This window comes from Tauraco erythrolophus, chromosome 8, assembly GCF_009769465.1.
Source record: "Tauraco erythrolophus isolate bTauEry1 chromosome 8, bTauEry1.pri, whole genome shotgun sequence".
Taxonomy (NCBI): Eukaryota; Metazoa; Chordata; class Aves; order Musophagiformes; family Musophagidae; genus Tauraco; species Tauraco erythrolophus.
The window spans coordinates 14,038,628-14,060,471 of record NC_141472.1 but is presented as its reverse complement, the minus strand read 5'-3'; the positions used below and the strand labels follow the sequence as shown (position 1 = coordinate 14,060,471).

Below are 21,844 nucleotides of genomic sequence, written 5' to 3'. Positions count from 1 at the left end.
AGACATGCTCTTTTTCTACTTACCAAGGGGGACAAAGTAATAACAATGCTACTAAAAAGCCATTCCTCTGAGACAGGGCTTGCTTACACTAGCCACCCTTGGCACTTCTTCTCTTTTAGAGATACAAGAACAGGTCACCAGCACAAAGACATGCTGGGAAAACTAGTTGGTATCTCTGCAGGGAACTGCATGGGCTGTGTAGATGTGTCTAAGGAAACACACGTCCTGAGTCATCCAAAAGGAGGTTCTGGGGAAAAATGTAATAGGTCTCAGTTGTTGATGGTTGACACATTCTGTTTCTCAAAGAGTAACTCCCAGGTGTGGTGTCACAAGTCACCACCTCAGCAGCAACAGCCCAGATATACTGAAGTCCTTGAAAATTCACATCTGGTACAGAAAGCTAATGGTTACACTTTAGTCAAGTACGTGGTGTTCAGGGACAATCTCTTCCGCTAAGAGCAAACAGCCTGGCTAACAGAAAATAATGCTGCCAAACTCCCAATACAAGTTTCCCCAAGGCAACTGTCACCTCCAGTCTCTTTCAGCGGCTGAAAAGCTATCCTGGCCCAAGACCAGCATTGAATCATTTCCTGAAGAGAAAAATTGCATTTAAGGCAAAGAGGAGGGAGAAGTAGACCATTTACAAGACACAAAACTATTTCAAGGAGCGATACAAGAAGGTATGATGGGATAATAAAGTAGTAGAAAACTTAAGAAACCACTGGTACCAAGAGCCACTCTGCCTATCCTAGGATATTGTAAGGCCTCTCTCTTATCTCTGGACTCCTAAGCTGCCAAGAACGGAGCCATAAAAATCACGAAAAGAACAGCTATACTTTTAAACAGCAGATTAAATAATTTACCTTTTTTTTTCTCTTCATAGGTATCAATTTTTTTCCTTATGTCAACTCTAAATCCCTTTAATATATCTTTCAGCATTGCCAGGTCATCTTCTTTAATTATCCCATTTCTTTCCATTTCCAGTAAGACCTGCAACATTGACTGGTAAAACAAAAACACATAACCCACACTCATACAGAGACCTTCAATAACTGCAGTATCAGGCATTTCTGGACAGAGCAGAAGACAACATCCTCATTCCCAGAGACTGACCAGCTAAAGACCAGTTTCTTTTTTCTCCAAACCTCATTAAAACAAGGGTCAGGATGCAATGCAACCGAAGAAACATATCACTAAGGTTGAGACAGGATCATTAGAAATTGCCTACAGCTAGGTTATCCTGCTTTGTTTCAGCAGTGCAATGCACTGCTGGGATAACATGGCATCCTGTTGCACCTCTGTGTTCAGATGAAGTGCTGTTAAGTCATTCAGCTGTGCCATTTTACATTTTCTGTTACAGAAAAGGTGTTCAGTGCTAATTTTTTTTTTTAAAGCTCAACAGTCCAACAAGTTGGAGGTAAATCTGCTAATTTTCCTATAGGTGCCACAATACAAATAGGACTTTCAAGGAAGCTTCTTAAGAATACCAAGCATTTTTATAACACTTGTCATTATTTACGATACAAATATTAAGGTAGCTTATCAAACCTCTTAATACTTTTGTGGGGGAGTGAACAAGATGCTGTTACCCCAAATTACAATAAAGAAGAAAATGTACCCAATGACACACAAAAATTTGTGGTTGAACTCACATTAGAACTCACTTTTCTGTCTCCAAAACATTGTTTTTAGTCCAGCAAACATCACTCTTCCAAGACACTGTATATATACAAATGTCTTTAAACGCCAAGCAAAGATGAAAGGAAGAGCATGATGGATTTTTCAATAAGATGAGGCAGACAGGTGGTGGAAGGAAAATAGCAACAGGAGAGCAAAAAAAGGCAGAGAAAAGATACAATGAAAAAAAAAAGGGTCCATTCTTTCACACAGCAGCTAACACCACAATTCTTTCAACAACAAATTTTAGTGAGACAAGACTGTTTTATCTTTCCTTCCTTCTTACAAGAACTGCCTGTCTCTGAACTAGCCTTGCAAGAAACTTATCAAGATCACTTTGCATACAGCATTATCCTGGAGCTTGTTCTTTGGTATTTGTTTTTGGAGCAGGAACTTCACACTCTTGACATCTTCTGGAGTCAAGTCCTCTGCAATTTCATATAGCAGTTGCCTGGCAATAAAGAATAGAGAAAGCCTGATTGAGAAAGTTATGAGTAGTAAACACACAATTACATATTTGAACTGCAAAATGTAAAACTCAAAATGGAAGGTAGTCATGCTGTAATAAATACAATTGTGCTAGGATATTCTTAAGACAACAGCGGAGACAGAAAACAAGACAGTACACAATAAAACTGATGTATAAGGTTTACAACTTCTGTGCTTACCTGTAGGCTGACACCTTTGCCCTGCCTGGGGTCTGAAGCTCGCTCTCCATCTCCTCTCGGCTGGAGCCCAGGTGGGCAGCTAAGAGGTCCATACGATTGATTCGGTAGAGCAGCTCTTTCAGGAAGGACAGGCTCCCCACCTGGATCATGTCTTTCTCCTGCAGCACTTCAAAGAAGGCCTTGGGCTCCTGGATGGCTTCCAGCTTCCTCATGGGTATGTGCTCAAGGCTGAGGAACTTCAGAGCCGCCAGTTCATCTGTGACCAGAGCCTCAGAAATGTCAAAAAGGAGTTTGCGGAAGTCCGTATTCATTTCACATCAGGATTTGGATCTAAACACAAACAGAAGCTGATTTCAATTCTCAGCAACAGTAGTGCAACAACATGATTATAAAAGGTACCACATAATGTAGAATAGCCCAAAATAAATACATGCAATCAAAAGTAATTCAGCAGAGGGAGAGGCTATCTTGCTTTGATGCTTAGCTCCTTTGGTTCTCTTGACTTAACAAGGAATATAAAAAACTGTGCTAAATAAAATTGACAGATAAAGTCACGAATAGTTCTTGTTTCCTATGGTGTGTCTAGCCGGAGGGAAGTACCAATGAATAGGATATACAGTCTTGGCAGGCTGCTGCTGTTTCATTGGTTTGTTTTGGTTTGGTTTTGGTTTTGTATTTTTTTTAGGTTTGATCCTCTGTGGAAGCAAGAGCCACTTGCCAGTCTGAAATATAGACTATGTAGTAAATGATACTGCCAGGTTTCACACCATAACAAAGATAAAAGGTTTTACATCGTAAGAAAGATAAAAGCCCACGAGTACAACTCTTCTAAGCTATCTGGCTTCTCCTTTCTTTATAGACTGCTTCTGACCCTCGTCAGCACAGCCAAAGCACCTCTTCCTGTTCTGGATTATCTGCATCAAGTAAAACTCAGTTCCTAGCTCTCAATTGGTAATATTCAAATCAAATACAGATCACATCAACCCTTTTAAAAAGGTCAGGAGAATTCTTGTCAAACTAGTTCTGTTTCACTGAGCATCAAATACCAATCTCCCTTCTCCACCACTTCCTCCATCAGCTTTAGAAATATTAAACTTGGCTTACGGATCCAATTTTTGAGCACAAGATAAAGTCAGAAAATACCAAGTGCAAGCCTTCCAGCTATCTCACTCTGACACTTAAAAGACCTGCCTCCACTGCCCCTCAGGTAAGAGAACCATTTGCCACTTTATTCTCTCTGCCTTAGATCTAAGACACTTAGAAATCTCTGAAGAGAAACTTTATAGAAATGCATTCAGTAGAGGTCTCATGCCCCACTGAACTCACTGTTGACAATAGCAAATCAAAACTTCCTACTTCTACACTACTGGAATATCAAGGAACCCATTTTAATGTTACTGCTACTGCAAATGTTTCAATACCAGGGCTAATAACTCCAAGGTAGCCCAGTTGACTAACTGAATCAGTGCTACTGTAAATATTAAAAAAAAAAAACAAAACCAAACCCAACAGATAATTGTACTCCCCTCTCCTCCAAGGACTGCTCTACAGCAAAGCAGCTTTTTGTGGCATACCCTTGGTCAGCATTCTGTTAGTTAGCAAGAGTAAACACACAACTGAATCTTAAACCTTTGTCTATCAAAAAAGCTGGTAGAACGGCAAAACAAGCATCGTGATGCAACATGTATGACTCATGCTCTGCCCTCAAACACTGTTTTCTTTAAATCCATTCAAACTGAACTTTTAAACAGACTAGAATCCATATCATTCAGCCCATATCACCACAAAATCACTAGTATCTGAATGAGTCATACATGTTTAACCTCATGATTCAATGACCTCAGATCTGACTGTATATTTTTATAGGCACATCGGAAAAAGAATACTACTTTCTCGATAGCTGGTTATGAAGTTATATTCTTTCTCACACAAATCATGTCTTTTTTTGTCTTTTTTTTTTTTTTTTGGTTACAGTTGGAAGGGACCTCAAAGATCATCTAGTTCCAACCCCCCTGCCATGGGCAGGGAAACCCTCCACTACATCAGGTTGCCCAAAGCCTCATCCAACCTGGCCTTCAACACTTCCAGGGATAGGGCATCCACAACTTCTCTGGGCAACCTGTTCCAGTGCCTCACTGACCTCTGAGTGAAAAATTTCTTCCTTATATCTAACTGAAATCTGCTCTCTTTTCAGTTTAAATCCATTGCCCCTTGTCCTATCACTACACGCCCTTGTAAAAAGTCCCTCTCCAGCTTTTCTGTAGACCCCCTTTAAGTACTGGAAGGCTGCTATAAGATCACCCCGGAGCCTTCTCTTCTCCAGTCTGAAGAGCCCCAACTCTCTCAGCCTGTCTTCATAGCAGAGGTGTTTCAGCCCTCGGATCATCTTTTGTTTAAAATATAAGGCGTGTGCTTATAAAAGTAAATCTTCCTGGAAAAGGAAATTTTCATTTTTAATTCTCAAAGGCTGTAAGTTTCAAACCCACAAGATTATTGCAATTAGAACAGATGTGCCATCTACACACTATATTTAAGCCTGTAAGTAAATACAGGGATCACACTAAAACAATGTTTAACTGCATCTGTCTTTTTCTCCCACTTTACTAAATTACAGACACAACTGATACAAGTAGTACTCTGCTTATTATTAATAATAGTAGTAATAATAATAAATTTTACATCACTTACCTGGGAGGACTGCTAGAACAACTCTGAAAGAAGTGAGACGGTCATAGTCTCTAAAGTTCCAGGAAAAGTACTGCCTTTTGTATTATGGTGTATATTGTCACATGACTTACAAAAAGGTATAATAAAGTAATAAGCTGTGTCATAATGCAGCAGTTTCCTACTCCGCCTATCACGGTTTCTGTTTCAGGAAATTAAATACAGTGCTGCTTGTGAGAAAAATTGGTAAACAAGCCACAAAAGCAACCAGGTTTTGCTTTTGTTTTAAGGGGACACGCTAAGCAGCATAGCCAGGACTTTCTAGCATACAGCACTGCTCAGTATATTTGCTTCCATACATAAATCCTAATTAAAAGACAGTAAGCGAAGGGTGAATCAATTATATCTTCCCATCACAAAATCTCTCATTCCCACTGTCCTGCTGTGGCACCAGATCTTCCACAATTTACCTCCTTCCTCTGAAGTCCGTCTCCAACTCACTCTAGCCTATTTTTAACATGCACTTTCATGTAAGATTATTTCCTACATTAAAAAAAAAGTCAACTATCAGCACTGAATTCAGCAGCAATACTCAGTGAATAGAGGGAAAGAGTAAACATTCCTTTGAAATTATTTATGTAAGATACTTCCCCATTTACAAGAGAAATTAAGCAGTAATTAACTTTTGGCATTTTCACCCTCTTTAAAGTATAGAACTCTGCCTTCAATGGTAAGTTTCCCAGTATGGTCTGATGGTCACCAGTATCTTCCTTGCAGCAGGAAATAGACGATCAGCAATCAGTACAGCTACCAGACTCTCTGAAGCTTGTGAAGTCAGCATTACAAAGACAGACAATTAGAAGAGCCGAAATTTGTTAATATTTTGCAATGAAAACAATAATTCATTGATTTCAACCTATCTACCTTTATAAACTCAAAATTATAACATACCCTTCGATAGAATGAGGCATACGAATTCCTTCCAAAAGGCACACACTAGTAACAGTTCAGAAAACATGCCTGACTTGTTTCACCGGCACAAGTTGTCCTTTTATCCAAAGGCTGGGAGCCGCGCAGAGGGACACCATAAGCACTATCTGGTCTTCAGATCCAAAATGGTTCTGTCTCCATGTCATCCATGCCTCACTGTCTGTCTCCCTGCATCAGTTCCTCTGTGTGGTGACTGGATCAAGACTCCAGCTGCAGTTTGAAAGAGGAAGCACGCTGTCATCAGCACTCTGAAAAATATCTGCAGACAAGACCAAGCTCAGGCTGGCTCTTTTCAGATAGAGGCTTCTCCCATCATGCAGCAATTTCGAGGAACAGCCTTTCTGGCACTGTTCTTCCTCTTTGTCTTTACTGTTTCACTTCTTATTTCTCACTCTCGCTGTTCCCCAAAATGTTCCTGTCCCTTTTGTGAACTTACAGTCTCTCTAATCTCCTTCAGTACCCCTGCATCCTGGTTTTGCCCCTCCGGCTTCCTCTAGAACCGTCTCAGTGACCCAATCTATTCTTTGTACAGCAGCCTACCAAAAATTCATCTCTCCCAGAAAGGCTGGTCTTGAGGAAGTGAAAATGCTGAGGCTACTGACTACTCAGCAACTGTAGTGAATATGGCCTCTACTGGCACAAGGCAGGATACAGCTCCTGCACAAAAATGTGACAGTCAGGTGGGACAGGATACCAGAGACTTGTGGATGTTACAAATCACACTTTAAGATCATGATCTTCTCAAGATACCAACTTCCCCAATAGAAAGACTCTTTTTAAACTAGTTCCACTTAAATCTCTCTAAACAAGGGTTGTACATGTCACAACCCTTCTTTAATTATGTAGGTGGAGAGCATGCGTGTGCGCTCATGTTTCTGTATGCCATCAGTAAGCCTCAAGAGAAATCAATCACATTTTTATTTGTTTGTTTCTTTGAGGCTGATTTCTTTATGGCACAGCTCTGCATTACTGGAGTTACACTGAAGGTGTACAGTGCGGACAGCAAGAAGCGATGACTATCTAAGTTGTATAAAAACCACCCACTCTTCCCCCAAGACTTTGAAACTGCTATTTTACAATACACCACAGGAGATCACACAGAAATGTCCAACAACCTTGCTGAATGGCAGCTGCGGTGATAGTGCTAAGCCTACCCTGCCTTTGGGCTTGTGCTGACAGAGTACCACCGCATGCACCCAAGTATTACAGTGTGCAGTCATATAAACACGACCCTCAACACACGTAAGCAAAATATTTACACTGAATAGTGTAAGTCATGGTAGTGTAAACTGTGTTTAAAAATAAACCTTACTGTGAGCGACGGAGACTTTACCAGTCTTTTAGACTTCAGAAGCATGTATCCTTCTCCCCAGGGAACTTGAGGCAGAAGTCAGCTTAGATTCATCTGACTGCCTTTACCTACCTATGATTTAACTAGAGATTACCCAGGCAGAAGTCTCTACAGAGAAAGCAAGATAACACAGTGATGTTCTCTGCCTATCAAACTTAAAAATGAAACCAAGATCCCGCAAAACAAGGTCAAAATTGTTGTCAGTGTTTACTCTGTACTGATAAAAATTGAATTGTACCTAAACACAGAAAACAAGAGTGCACCAAGTCTGCGCAGTAATTGTTGAGTCAGAAGCTTCATGAATCTATTACAGTATGTTACGTATTCTACTAACAGACAAAACATTTTCTATCTGTGGCACAAATGTGACTTCAAGGGTGGCAGCCATACTAACTCAGAACACTCAAAATGCGATGGGTCATGCAACTACCAATCCATCTTGATAAAAAGTTACCATTATGTTTTGGCAAACTGCCTGCACTTACATACTTTGTATGATGCAAAACTCCCCTCCTAAACATCCTGGATAGTGCAAGCTAAAAATTGCGTCCAACAGCACTACACAGGACTCTTTCAAATCTTCACCCTAACTTATGGCTAGTAATCATATATAACAATCAGTGTTTTGCTGAAACAAACTAAGTTTCACTTCAGCTTAAACTCTGAGACAGTTAAAAACTAACTGGTTCATGAAGCCAAATAAAGTGCAGGGGCCAGTCAGAAACAAGGATAAGCCTTACCCCAGTACATAATTTTTATCTCACCAAGCTCTTCAAAAGAAGTATGAATTTAATGCCATAAGACGAAGGACACAGACATACACAGCAAATGCTCATAACAACACCACATGACATTATTTCAGTTCACTCACAAAATGCTCTGTTAGAAGCTTAACCAACAAGGAGCCTTGTTTCTCATATGGCTGCATTTTAGATCTTAAAACAAGAAACAATCAGAAAATTTAATGCTTAACAAAGTTAATCAATCTTATAAACCTGTAGAGATACACTGCTGAATGCTGTATTTCATAGCGTGCAAACCTTCTACCCTAACTTTTCCTCCCAGCAGCGATGGGGAAATGAAAGTCCACAGTTTCACAGAGGGAATACTATGCAGCATTTTGGCTTTACTCCGTTTTGGAAAGATCTCATTGTAGATGAGGTTTATATTAGCCATTAGATGATATTAGTGTGCCTTGTGGAACAAATCACTGATTTCAATAGTTAACTGCTTGTCCATCAAGTTAAATGTAGTTTAGAGATGGAAGAAATCCTTTTCCACTTACTACTTAAGCTTTCTCCTCTTCATTCCCACCTTTGTCCTTCTCTATGAACATAGCTAGTGGATTTAGAGGCAGGATTTAAAATTGTTAGCCTGCAAAATAAAACACGACGACCCTAAACCAGACCATTAACAATCCTGGTTTAGGTATGTAAGGCTACGTGCAACACTTATGCTGCCAGAAAAACACTTTTGTATCTGCAGCCCATGCAGGTACAAAAACATTTAACATGATAGAAGCATGCTTCTCCCAACCCTGATCATTCTGAATAGATAGATGACATAAAGAGCTGGCACATGGATCGTTTTAATTGTGTCTCCTCTAGTTTCACAGTTTGGCAAAAAATTTATGAGGCCTTGCCTTGAAGCTAACAGTTCCTCAGGATTCTGGGTAACTGCCTTAAAACAGGTAGTGTGGTGAATTGCATTCAAATGAGATGTGCTGATAAAAGGATGTATTTTGAAAGCCTCAATGTTGCTGTAAAGGAGGAGGGTCTCTAGGTATTGGGAATATAAATTTTCTTCTTAAGGTATATGCCGGTTGGGGCATCTGCTTCTTTGTCCCCAAGCGGTCAACACGTCTGCCCACGTCTTCATTAACTTCCGTAAGAATCGACAAAATATCTTCACCCCTACAGCCAGAAGGAGAGCAAAATTGAAAAAATTACTTATTAATGAGCAGATGGCACTCCATTTAACACCTCTCAGATCATCTAGAAGATAAATATCTAAAATAGAAAAAAGAAAACACATTCTTTTCTCCAAATTTCTCCTCTTTTGTTCTGATTTCAGTCATATTAAAAACAAATGGCCTTTTCTTACTCTCCCTTGCTTGATTCAACCAGTAAACAAAAATAATGGAATAAAATATTTTTATCTAAATCCACTCAACAAATAGATGGTTCTGCTTTAAAGAATATAGATGGGAGGTTTTGAGGTTTTTTACAATAAACTTCACATTCTCCAGATTATCTCTATGGTACTAGCAGTGTTAATGTAAATTTATCAGTGGCAAGCAAACAAATCATCAGTTCAACTAATTTTGTCCAACTCAGAACATGGGTTAGTGTTCCTATGTGAATTTGCCTTTGGAGAAAAAACAAAGGGAAGTTCCTCCCATTTTTTCATGGAAGAGCTAAACAAAGTATTTACCTTGGTACCAACAACTGTAGCTTACTGCATAGGGCCTGAATATACCAAGCACCCTGTTCAACATGTCGGAAAGAGACATATCCGTCAATTGTGGCCATGCCTAGGAGGAAATCGGCCTCTTCGGGAATACTTTCAGAAGGAGAAATGCTCTGTTGCATGGAAGACAAGGGAGGAATTTGTGCATCAGCTTCAACATACACAGGACACTGTATCTCTTTACCCTGGCACGCTTGGATAAAGAAGAGTTTGGGTTTTTCAGCCAGCTGTGGACATTGTTTGGCAGTGAAGTAGGACATGATCATGCGGATGGATACAAGTTCCTCATCTTTCCCATAGATTGCTCCTGACTCTCCATGAGATAGAATACAACATATAAAACAGTCCCTGTCTTTGTGCCTTTGCGAATGCTGCCAAGTTTGCATGAGATCTTTAATCTCCTGAGATGTCAGATCTGTGTAAGTCTTTACATCCAGACCAAGCCATGTGAATACTCGCTCCAGTTCCCCTGTGATTAAAAGAAACATAAAAGGAAAAATTGAGGCAGCAGAAAACCATTTTATGAAGCCACCATGCAAGCTAATCTGAACCAGGAAAGACCTTACATCCTGACACTTCTGCAGATTCATTCTTATACTAGTATCAACTAAAGGTTAACTGGAATAAAAAAGATGGCATCATCTCAAACACAGAGTTCCTGGATTTTTCTAGACAAGTTTCAGAAAACACAATGACATTTTACAATGTATAATGACACACTAAGTGAGCTCACAAATGACACCTGAAAATATGAGGAGTCCCCCTCTCAGCTTCTGATTAGATCTTTTAAAATCTTGCTCACATCATTATTTTCCAGTTGCAGTTTTGACTATTAGAGCTTCATTCACAAGAGATAAATAGGATGAACAGAATAAAAGAAGTATGTACAGAGTTGCTTGATTATGGAATTTTGCATTATATTATGCAGAATGATGGTTTAGTTTAGTTTTAGTTCTTTATTATAGCTATAGATAAAGGCTTAGAAAAAAGGGATTCTTAAAATTTTTCAAGAATGATCCAACTGCATCAAAAACTCTGCAGTTACTCATCCTTTAACGCTTCATCCCCTAGGATACTCAAGTGACATAATTTACCACATATCAAACATTTTACTCTTTAAGAATATTAACTAATGATAATATAGACAATAAAATATAGAGCAATATATAAAGCTCTTCTTCCGAGCTCAAGACCGGTGCATCCCAACAGGTAGGAAGTCAAGAAAGGGTACCAAGAGACCTGCATGGTTAAATGGGCAACTGTTGGGCAAACTCAAGTGGAAAAAGAGAGTGTACAGATCACGGAAGGAGGGGCAGGCCACTTGGCAGGAATATAGGTCTGCCGTCAGAGGATGTAGGGAGACAACTAGGAAAGCTAAGACCAACTTGGAATTAAACCTTGCAAGAAAGGTCAAGGACAACAGAAAGGGCTTCTTCAAATACATTGCAGATAAAACTAACACTAGAGGCAATGTAGGCCCACTGGTGAATGAGGAGGGTGCCCTGGTGACAGAGGATAAGAAGGCGGCAGAGTTATTGAATGCCTTCTTTGCCTCAGTCTATACTGCTGGAGGCTATCCTGATGAGCCTCGGAACTCTGAGGCTCCTGAGGAAGTCAGGATAGGGGAAGAGTCTACCCTGGTTGATGAGGACTTGGTTAGGGACCAGTTAAGCAACCTGACCATCCATAAATCCATGGCTCCTGATGGGATGCACCTGCGGGTGCTGAGGGAGCTGGCGGATGTCATTGCCAGGCCACTCGCCATCATCTTTGCTAAATCATGGGGAATGGGAGAGGTGCTTGAGGACTGGAGGAAAGCGAATGTCACTTTGGTCTTCAAAAAGGGCAAAAAGGAAGACCCAGGTAACTATAGACCGGTCAGCCTCACCTCCATCCGGGAAAGATAATGGAACAACTTATCCTTGGTGCTGTCTCTAGGCATATCAAGAATAAGAGGGTCATTAGGGGCAGTCAACATGGCTTCACTAAGGGGAAGTCATGCCTGACAAACCTGAGAGCCTTCTATGAGGACATAACCCAGTGGGTGATGATGGTAGAGCAGTGGATGTGGTCTGTCTTGACTTCAGTAAAGCATTTGACACAGTCTCCCATGGCATCCTCACAGCTAAACTGAGGAAGTGTGGTCTGGATGATCGGATAGTGAGGTGGATTGTGAACTGGCTGAAGGATAGAAGCCAGAGAGTAGTGGTCAATGGGACAGAGTCCAGTTGGAGGCCTGTATCCAGTGGAGTCCCTCAAGGGTCGGTACTGGGACCAGTATTGTTCAACATATTCATAGAGTGCACAGTCAGCAAGTTTGCTGATGACACCAAACTGGGAGGAGTGGCTGACACACCTGAAGGCTGTGCTGCCATTCAGAGAGACCTGGACAGGCTGGAGAGTTGGGTGGGGAGAAATTTAATGAAATACAACAAGGGCAAGTGTAGAGTCTTGCATCTGGGTAAGAACAACCCCATGTACCAGTACAAGTTGGGGACTGAACTGTTGGGGAACAGCACAGAAGAAAGGGACCTGGGGGTCCTGGTGGACAGCAGGATGACCATGAGCCAGCAATGTGCCCTTGTGGCCAAGAAGGCCAATGGCATCCTGGGGTGTATTAGAAGGGGTGTGGTTAGTAGGTCGAGAGGTTCTCCTCCCCCTCTACTCTGCGCTGGTGAGGCCGCATCTGGAATATTGTGTCCAGTTCTGGGCCCCTCAGTTCAAGAAGGACAAGGAACTGCTTGAGAGAGTCCAGCGCAGGGCCACAAAGATGATTAAGGGAGTGGAGCATCTCCCTTATGAGGAAAGGCTGAGGGAGCTGGGTCTCTTTAGCTTGGAGAAGAGGAGACTGAGGGGGGACCTCATTAATGTTTATAAATATGTAAAGGGTGACTGTCATGAGGATGGAGCCAGGCTCTTCTCACTGGCATCCAATAATAAGACAAGGGGAAATGGATATAAGCTGGAACATAGGAGGTTCTGCTTAAACATGAGGAAGAACTTCTTCCCAGTAAGGGTAACAGAACATTGGAACAGGCTGCCCAGAGAGGTAGTGGAGTCTCCTTCTCTGGAGATGTTCAAAACCCGCCTAGACGCATTCTTGTGTGATCTGATCTAGGTGGTCCTGCTCCGGCAGGGGGATTGGACTAGATGATCCTTTGAGGTCCCTTCCAATCCCTAACATTCTGTGATTCTGTGATTCTGTAATACTAGACAATCAACTCACATGAGGAAATAGAGACTAATCCTCCAAAAATCTCACTTCAGTAACTTACCAGCATCTTTGCAAGAACCCTTCCTCTCCTGAAGAGACCTATCAAAGTTGACATTATTAATAATAAGACAAAATCCTCTGTGTGGTCCATCCATTTTGTAGCTTGTCATCTTCTGTAGAAAGAAGAAGAAAAAAGCTTAAAGCCTCAAGGAATTTATTCAACTTACTCATATTTCCTTAACATGTCTCAAAATTGGCATCCAAAAATTAGAGGCATCTAAGACTGTGGGTTACTTTTGAAAAGCTGGAACTCGGTGGTGCTTCCTTGTGTGAAAAGATATGAGTGAAGCCTCAAGCACACTCTACCACATACATGCTATCAAACTGTAGAGGAAAGGTTTAGCAGCTGCATTGGTCATCTGTATGCAAAAGGGAGGATTCAACAGCCAAGCTCTGCAATCTCAATTGGTGATGGGGACAGAAGTCCCCAGTGTCATGACAATATTTTAACTTCAGATGGCAGAGGGTTCACAGTGATGTTAGATATCTGAGTTGTTTTTTTCAAGAGTAGTAATGAATACCTGGAGCAGGTGGTTCATACCAATCCACTAGAAAGGGACACTAGCAGAAGAGAGATCTCAGAAGTGCATAAACCTGCCACACTACCAGTTTTGCTACGACTTAAAAGTTACCTTGCACTCTTAAGAAAGAACATTTTAAAAAATGAAAAGTTCCCAAAACTTCAAGTACCATTTCTTCTAGTCCAATCTCATGCTGAAATCAAAAACTCCCACTACTCCAGTTCCTTTCTGCTCACTAGAGAGAGCAACAAATCCCTGCTTTTGTGCATTTTAGTAGAACAAAACGAAGGCAGCACTCCAAGCTCCTTCGACTGCCACAGGAAGTACTTTTGCTACAGCAGTCTGAACATCGGGTGATGAAAAAATATGTTATAGCACAGAACTTCACAAAATTAAATAGCTATAAACAAATGCAGCAACTTGCTCCCTCAATATCCACGCTCATCAGAAGGAAAAAGGCTGAGGGAGAATTCAGTCACACTGCTGCACAAGGTTAAAGAGTGCACATAAGGCTTCTAAGGATGGATCTCACAAAAAGGATCTTTCCTCCTGTACCAAGACCTCTGGTTTATTGAGGAAGATTGTTACATGCCTGCAACAGCTTACTAAACTCTTGCCTCTTTTATACTTCTCACAAGGTCTTTGCATGCTACCCCTTATTGCTTTTAATTTCAAGATGCCCTGAAGATTTTTCTAAGACATATCCAGAAAGACAGAACTGTGAAGCTATGCTTGTCTCCATGTCTTGCACATTCTACTGCCATCTCCAAAATGCATAACTTCAGAAAATGCCAAATGTTTTGCCTGTATCCAGAAGATAAGCAGATGCACTGATGTGTGGATAACGTCAAAGGTATTATGTCTGTTTTGCCTCCACCACATCTTTCAATATTGTTAAGTTTCTGGCCTCCAAGGTTAAAATATTTTCTGAAACATTCCAGTTGATCAGACAACTCAAAAAACTTCATGAGACACACAGACATCTCACATGTCCTTGCATGATACATGTCATTACAGAGATGAAGACCTCACACACCCAGGTATTCAAAAAGAAGGATTTCAGAGATTGTGTCAAACCTTGGATTCATTTTCTACATTGCTGAATTCTCCAGGCAGCTCCAGGTTCATTTCAGAGAAGCCTTGTGTAAGATTAGCTGCTTTTTTATCTAGGGAAAAAAAAAACAGCATAGATATTATGAAGAGAAATCCAGTATTGGTGGAGGTAGCAAAAGGGAGCTTAGCTACAATATAGCACTTCTTGTATTTGAAAGGAATAATTCCTCCATATGAGATAGCAACATCATGTTCGAAGGATCTATTCTGAACATGTCTCCAGTTATTTTTATTATATATATTTTTGTGACAAAGGCAAGGTTTCTATTTGTATTGCTATTGTGGAACAAATATATCCATGCTACAAGCATAGAGTTTACCTGAGACATTCAAATGAATTTTTCGTGTGGACATCAGCTCAGAAATAAACTGAAGCTCCCATTACAGATATTTTTGTTTTGGTTTTTTTGTTCCTGAATCACTGATAATAACTTTCAGACCAGCTTAGAGCAAGGCTGCATTGACAGAGCTTGGAAGTGGGTAAGAGCTGACAGATGCTGTACTGCTACACTTTGCAACTGGTCAATTTGACGTGGAGTCACAAAGATGGATGCAAACTATCCATTGTTATTTGTACAGAATCTTTTCAGAGATCTGATTCAAAATGTAACTCTGTTTATTTATGCTTTATTTAATTCTTCTGAATGCCCTGAAACGCTTGTCTCCTTTTGTACAAATCATATGATGCATTCAAAACATACATCTCTACCATGCAAGACTCCCAGTCTCTTCAACATAACCATCTGTACAGCAAAAGAAGTCAGAGGTAAAATCTTGCACCCAAAAAACTAACATCTCAGTTTTATAAACAGTCACGATGTCCCGTTCTTTTGTCCGCCCAGGGATATTTAAACAGAAAACTTGGTTTTCGTTTTCAGGAAGGAAATAATCTTTTTACTTCTCATCAGACTAACCCTTATTTCACTTCCCAGAAAGCCCATTGGTTACTTTCTAGTAAATGATTGACAAAGTACACAGAATTTACTAAATTTCTCTTGCCTCTTTTATATAAGACCAGAAATCCTTCACATCTATTTGTGCAGAAAGCAAAAGACCCTTCCCAAGAACACAGCAAAGTAAGTGTGTTGCATTAAACCAAATGCTAGAAATTTCCCAGAGAAAGTAAAGGAATGCAACATTAAACAAAGGTAATAAAAAACATACATATTTTCAGAAATTCTTACCATTGATATTAGAATCGACAGATTTGATCGAGGTCTCCTATTTTTGAGTGGCAGGAATACCATGTTAAAAATCATTAGTTCATATAATAAGTTTTCATAGTTATTTTAGCAAATTAGGCTTAATACAAAGCTCTTTAAGTAGTGAGTAGGAAAAATACTTAGATCCTAAGAGCAGCAAAGCATTTAATAATGAAATTACAAAAGACTTCCCACTTATAGCAAATCTCACAGACCTGGAAACAACTATACTTTAGGATAAAGGGAAACAGCAAAGAAATTTCCTTCACTTCCAAATGATCCTCTTACTATAGGGGTAGGCAGTCACTATAAACAAAATAAAGGTGCCAACATAGTCCCATATCAACTCTGGATAGTCAATTATTTGAGTATAAATCATTGTAACTAGTGATTCTAGTTTTCCCTAAGAGACATCTTCTAGTAGTATATCTTCTGTATAATAATGGTTTATTATACAGCATGAAGAATGTGTATAACCTCTCATCATTTTAAAGAAAAGTCAAACATGATAATCAGGCTTATGAAAACAGTCTCTTAGTCTTTTTAAAAAATTCTTTTAAATCTGTGTTTTCTCCATAAGACTACATTAATTTTCTTACTGTGCCAAGTGCCATGAAGGCTTCCCCAAACCCTCTACACGCACAGAGCAAATACAGCTCAAAGCAGCAGTAACACAAACCCTTCTGATACTAAATAGCTCATTTTCCTCAGCTCTCGTCTACTAGAACTTCACTTCTGGGAAGTATCCTCAGAAAGATCACTGGTTTTCCTCATTTAGAACTGAGTTAAAACTCCCTTCCTCTTCTCTTCCCCAAGGAAAGAGATCAGTTATAGCCCTGATAAGTTTCCCAATTTGATTCATCATGCAGCTGCAGGAGGGGTTTAACTGATCAAGGACTGGTACATTGGGAAAACGGGACCACTTCCTTGAGCAGCAGCAGTTTGAACTGGTTATCAAAGCAGTGTGTTAGCCTTTAGCAATGGTTTAGTGTTGATCAGCTGAAACTTTCAAAATTAGTACCGACTGACCCATTCTCTAGAAGGCACCTGTCTAGCTTTTCTTCTCACTCATCTCTCTTCCTAACATTAATTTTTTCCCCAATTGTATGTGGCCAATAGTAGTATTTTTGACTGCCACTATTTGATACTATATGCAGTTGTATTTCTCACATGCCTAAACTAAGTAAAAAGATTTAGCAAAAACTCTCACAGCCAGTATAGTTTCAAAATAAAGGCAAGGAAAAAGCCCAACTCCCCAAACCACTAAAACCCAAGGTGGCAGTGCATACTCCAGTGTACCTGTGGGTGAGTGAATATTCTGATCTCTCCAGTGTGAGACAGCGAAGATTCTCTGACTGGCAGAGTGTTCTCCTGCTGAGGCAGAGACACTAAAAGCAGAAAGAGACAAAATGAGAGAAGCCAAGTGCCTTTTAGTTAAACCAGTATGAACCTGCACCTTAGGCAAATGCAGATCTATACTTACTGAAAGATTTATTAAAATAGAAAGCAACTTTGAAATGCACTCAGAAAGCATGGGGGAATGGAACTCATGAAACGCTGACTGTCCTTGCTCCTACTGGGGAGACGTAGCTTTGTACTTCCTAGAATTTGTTTCTCAGTGCTTCAATAATGAGAAATACAACTTTTTCCCCAGTATGCTTATAGTCACTCCACAGGACATTAAATGAAGGAGAATTACAAACTGCAGTATAACCCCTGGTAATATGAATCACACATTTAATAACAAAGCCTACCATGTATCAGACACACACAGTTTGCCTCGCAGGCAAGTGCCTTCTTGTAGTCTGTATTCATAAATCACGAAGTCCCTTCTACAGGATAGTCATCATCATCTCAATACTATTCATGGGGAAACAGAGAAGTGTGACATAATTATGAACAGATTTTCAATTTCCCAGCCTGTTCTGTATGTGCGGGACTGCTCTGTGTGGCCTCAGATATTCCAGCACGCCCCTACTGGAATGTAGCTAGGAAGTAATGCAAGCTAGGGAATGTTATGCCAGATTTGTATGTGAATATGAGCAGGACCTTGAGGTTCAGTTGCCCAGACCATTCTAGTGCTTCCTGCATTTTAGCAAACCTACTCTCTGACTCCGAATTTCTTACCTTTTGCCCTTTTGTAGCAGTTTATTGTTTCCAGGAGATCAGGTGAAACATTCATACAGACTTCCTCCAGGATCTGTACATTGTTTTCAGTCAAAAGGCCCTGTTTTTCCAATAAAATCAGCAATTCCAGAGCAGACTGACAGCCCAAAGGAGAGAGTAAAATATAGTTATTGTTCCTCAGAATTCAAAACCTGTCTCAGCCCTGTCTGCCTCAAACAATCACATTATCATCTGGTTTGCTTCCTACCAAGAAGGTCCAAACAGTTAATTTTACATCACTGCAGGAGGTGGAAATGTCGCTCTATGGAAAGCTACTGGTTGTGTTATTATTTGGTATGATCTTGTTTAAACAGATTCACCATATTAATGACTCTCGGCTTCGAGAAGGCTTTACTGCTGTGAAACAGTACCAGTGATATATGGACATTAACTTCCTCTGCACATGGCTCAAGCAGGGACAAGATTTGCTTTGTCACTCTTCCATGATCTAATGCAAGACCATGGACTGTCAGATTGACCTTGGCACAAAGCACCAAATTCCACGCTTACCTTTCAACAGCTTCCTGCTTGCTAACTCTATAAATACAAAGCCCAGTTGCAAATTATGCCCTATTCTGCCAAATACTTTTCTCTTCACGCCTTTCCTCCTATTTCCCCACCTCCTTCTTCCTTTCCTGCCATATACACATTTGGCTCTTTCCTCACATACCAGAGTTTTCTGTCGCTTTGGAAGATAGTTTTGCAGGAGGAATATGATATCCTTCAACGTCTCGTTGGTAATGTTCTCTGACAATTCATACAACATCTGCCTGTAACAGAGATTCAGTGAGACAAACGCAGACCAGAAGGCAGTGTAGAAACTAAAAGCAATCTGAAAACTTAAAAATGTTAAGGGAAACAGTATGGCATAGATGGCAGTAATGGAGAGAACAGAATTCCATTGCAAGTTTACCTGTATGGAGACACTCTTCCCTTCTCACGCAGACATTCTTGCACTTTCTCCTTGGTATAACCAAGTTTCCTGAGCAAGGAGTGACATTTAATTCTGTATAAGAGTTCAGCTGGTAGGAAAGTATCTTCCTCATTCAGATACTCTTCAGCCATGAGAAGCTGAAAGATATCCACTGCTGACTTCACACTTTCTAGTTTTCTGAGGGGGAGCAAGTCAGTACAGAGAAATTTTAAAGCTGCTACATCTTCAGCCACCAGATTTTCGTCAATGAGCAGAAGCTGCTGATGGAACTTCAAGCTGACATCGTCCTCCATGTTGCTGGAACCAACAGTCTCTCTGCCTGAAAGTAGAAAGCAAATGCTAGTAACACTTGAATCTTCAATACAACAATCCTTGTAGTAAATTTCATCCAACAGCTGTTTGGAAGCCCTGAATCCTGTGCAGGAGTTTCCTTTTAAATAAACTTGAAACTTACCTCCCTGTCCAAACGAGACTACAACGAAGACCAGATTTGGCAGAAGCCCTGAACAACCCACTCTAAATTTGAAGTTAGTCCTGCTCTAAGCAGAAAACTGGGCTAGATGACCATAAGAGGTCCCTAAGTACTATTTCTTTTAAATATCTTCCATGGTGAGATCTCTCTCTGTTGCTTCTCTCCATTGTTTGCAGGTGGGAAGAGTGCCTGCAGTAACTTATTACAACTCTGTGGAGAGAGCACAGTGGTTCCCACATATTCCTTGATCTGCAGTCCAAGGGCTCATTCTTCTCTGGCTGTAGCAGGGAGGTGTTCCTCTGTTAGAAGCCTGACACCCAAGCTGAAGCTGTGGAACATCCATTCCCTCCCAGTCGCATCTTCCTACCAGACTGTGTTTCACATTTGGCACAAGAAAATCTTAAATGCCCCCTTATAAGTAAATGTCAACTAAAATGTAATAGCACTCAATCTGAATAGGCTCTGCACAAGCAACTCAATCTTACTGAAGCTTAATAGAGACTAATTGCCCTTCCACTACACCAACTTCTTCCAAGTAGCACAGGAAGTTCTTTTCTGCCTGTGGAAGGTTATATAGGTAAAAAGGTGCTTCAGAGCCTTTTGCCCAAATGGGCAGGTAGGTCTTTAATCTTTTGTTTAGTGCAGCTGGAAGCAAAAAAGCTTTCTACATGAGGGAGCACAAGAATAAATCAGGGAAGCGGAGCCGAGACAGAACCTTTGAATTTGAAGCCTTTGAAGCATCTGGGAGGACAGCTCAACAGATAAACCACAGAGGATATCATAGCACATGAAGGCACAGAGACTTGCATTTTTGTGTTCAGTGGCAGACAGAAAACATATTTCCAAGTCCAGATGCCCAGTTAGGAAATGAGGCTTGACAGTACCCAGAAATACTGAATTGTGTCCTGTCATAAGCCAGAGTCTGTGCAAAAAAAAAAAAAGGTCAGATTGCTTTTTCTTGTATTAAAATTTGCTCTCCCATAGCTCAATAATTGTTCTTCACATTCCTTCTCTCCTCATATGAAATCCCATGTGTTGTGACTCCCTCTTCACTTAAGCTGCTACCAAAAAGATTCAGATCTCAGCCAGTTATCTGCATGCAGAAACTACATCACAGTAAATCAGACTTATTAATTTAGCTAAAAACTACTTTAAAATCCTATCTAGTACTGTAATGAACTAAATTTAGCAGAACAACTTAGGTTAAACCGGTTCCTGCCTAAACTAACAAGCCTATATTATCCAGGTTCAAACTGAATTATGACAATTCAGAATTTAGAGGCAATGATTTTAACTGAATGAGTTAAAAAATCATCGCTTTAAGGGAACAGGAGCAAGTTTTGTATACACCAGGCGTACACAGTCATTTCATCAGCAAATCAAATTGAAGCAAGACCCAGCAGAAAATTCTTCATCTATCTTTAAAACAGTTTTCAAGTCTTTGAAGTGTTGCTGCTGTTCTTGGAAAGCTTTTTTCACTCCAAAGATTTCCTGCTTGAGTTTGGAATATTCTCAAGACCTCTCAACGTGTGCTTCGTTTACTAGTTGTAACCTCTCTTCTCGAGTCTGTATTGAGAGCAGGCTGAGTTGCCCCTCTTTCCCAGCACTACAATGGAAAGAAATATTGCTGGTTCACTGCTTGCTCATCCACTGCTCAGCTTACTGCTAGTTTTAGAACCCTCTACCACTTCAGGCATTTTACAGGCCATTTATAAAATATCACGGTAAAAACAGAGCCCTAAACCAAAGAAGGAAAACGAGCAAACCAACCCTAATCCTGTAAAACAAGATAATGCTGAACATCCAGCACTAACACACACGGGGCCCAGGACCTACCCACCCCCCAGGTTTGCCCTGGCGCATCCTAACATTTACACCTAGAGACAGCAGGACGTTAGCAGGCAGAACATGGACACACAGGAAAGATGGGATCAGCGGCTCTGATTCACGTTTTGGGATATATTCTTAGAGAAGGAAAAATCACATAAAATAAGCAATGAGGATTATCAAATTACTATTTTTTCATTTAACGCTTCATTGACTGGGGCATTGCCAGACTATAAGAGTTAAGAATAACACAAAAACACAGACCACAGCGAAATGCCGAGGCTCAGCCCACTGTCCCACAAGCAAGGGCCCCATCCAGCTCCCGCCCCGCCGCCAGCCCGGAGGCAGCTGCACAGCACCGGAAGAAAGCAGCCGGATTTAGGTTCCGAACTCGGGGGCTGAAGCCGTCTTTGGTTCCCTCTCCATTTCAGTCCCCCCTTTCTTACCTCCTACATTAATTCCGAGCCCGTCCCCTCTCCCGGCATTCAGCGCCTCCCCGTTTACTTCCCGGCGGCG

General features: G+C 40.7%; 2 protein-coding genes across 11 annotated transcripts in view; both read right to left on the bottom strand.

Moving 5' to 3' along the window:
- LOC104383149 (caspase-8-like) overlaps positions 1 to 9,031 on the bottom strand; it is an 18,231-nt gene extending 9,200 nt beyond the window's left edge. For 5 of the 7 annotated variants that reach the window (XR_015222307.1, XR_015222308.1, XR_015222309.1 and 2 more), the window contains exons 1-4: positions 5,961 to 5,998; positions 2,346 to 2,675; positions 2,023 to 2,128; positions 864 to 1,002 (exon numbers count right to left, since the gene is read on the bottom strand). Coding sequence is in view for 4 of the 7 variants with exons in the window: in XM_086616008.1 (XP_086472134.1) it covers positions 864 to 1,002; positions 2,023 to 2,128; positions 2,346 to 2,656 (556 nt within the window). In the remaining 3 variants the exon portion in view is untranslated. Of the gene's footprint in view, positions 1 to 863; positions 1,003 to 2,022; positions 2,129 to 2,345; positions 2,676 to 5,033; positions 5,072 to 5,960; positions 5,999 to 8,992 lie in introns of those variants that run through there. The other 2 variants (XM_086616010.1, XM_086616009.1) reach the window with 2 other exon arrangements.
- On the bottom strand, positions 8,122 to 21,844 carry CASP10 (caspase 10). 4 transcript variants are annotated; one of them, XM_086616001.1, is made up of 11 exons: positions 21,775 to 21,844; positions 20,217 to 20,423; positions 19,009 to 19,344; positions 18,766 to 18,865; positions 18,057 to 18,192; positions 17,229 to 17,317; positions 15,912 to 15,948; positions 14,692 to 14,780; positions 13,095 to 13,206; positions 9,784 to 10,288; positions 8,122 to 9,263 (listed from the first exon to the last, which is right to left on the bottom strand). In XM_086616001.1, exons 2-11 carry the CDS (start codon positions 20,411 to 20,413, stop codon positions 9,101 to 9,103), a joined length of 1,764 nt encoding a protein of 587 aa, XP_086472127.1. In that variant the 5' UTR covers positions 20,414 to 20,423; positions 21,775 to 21,844; the 3' UTR covers positions 8,122 to 9,100. The 4 variants fall into 4 exon arrangements, with proteins under 4 accessions (XP_086472127.1, XP_086472128.1, XP_086472129.1 ...); XM_086616002.1 differs by lacking the exon at positions 20,217 to 20,423 and having other exon boundaries at positions 19,009 to 19,348; XM_086616003.1 differs by lacking the exon at positions 20,217 to 20,423.

Excerpts from the sequence above, each read along its gene's own strand:
- CASP10 (XM_086616001.1), bottom strand. The coding sequence starts at position 20,413 with ATGACAGGACACAATTCAGTATTTCTGGGTACTGTCAAGCCTCATTTC. Across the intron at positions 15,949-17,228 it reads GAATATTCACTCACCCACAG|GAGACCTCGATCAAATCTGT; the intron begins GTACACTGGAGT and ends ACTCAAAAATAG. Across the intron at positions 13,207-14,691 it reads ATGTAGAAAATGAATCCAAG|AAGATGACAAGCTACAAAAT; the intron begins GTTTGACACAAT and ends TTCTTTCTACAG.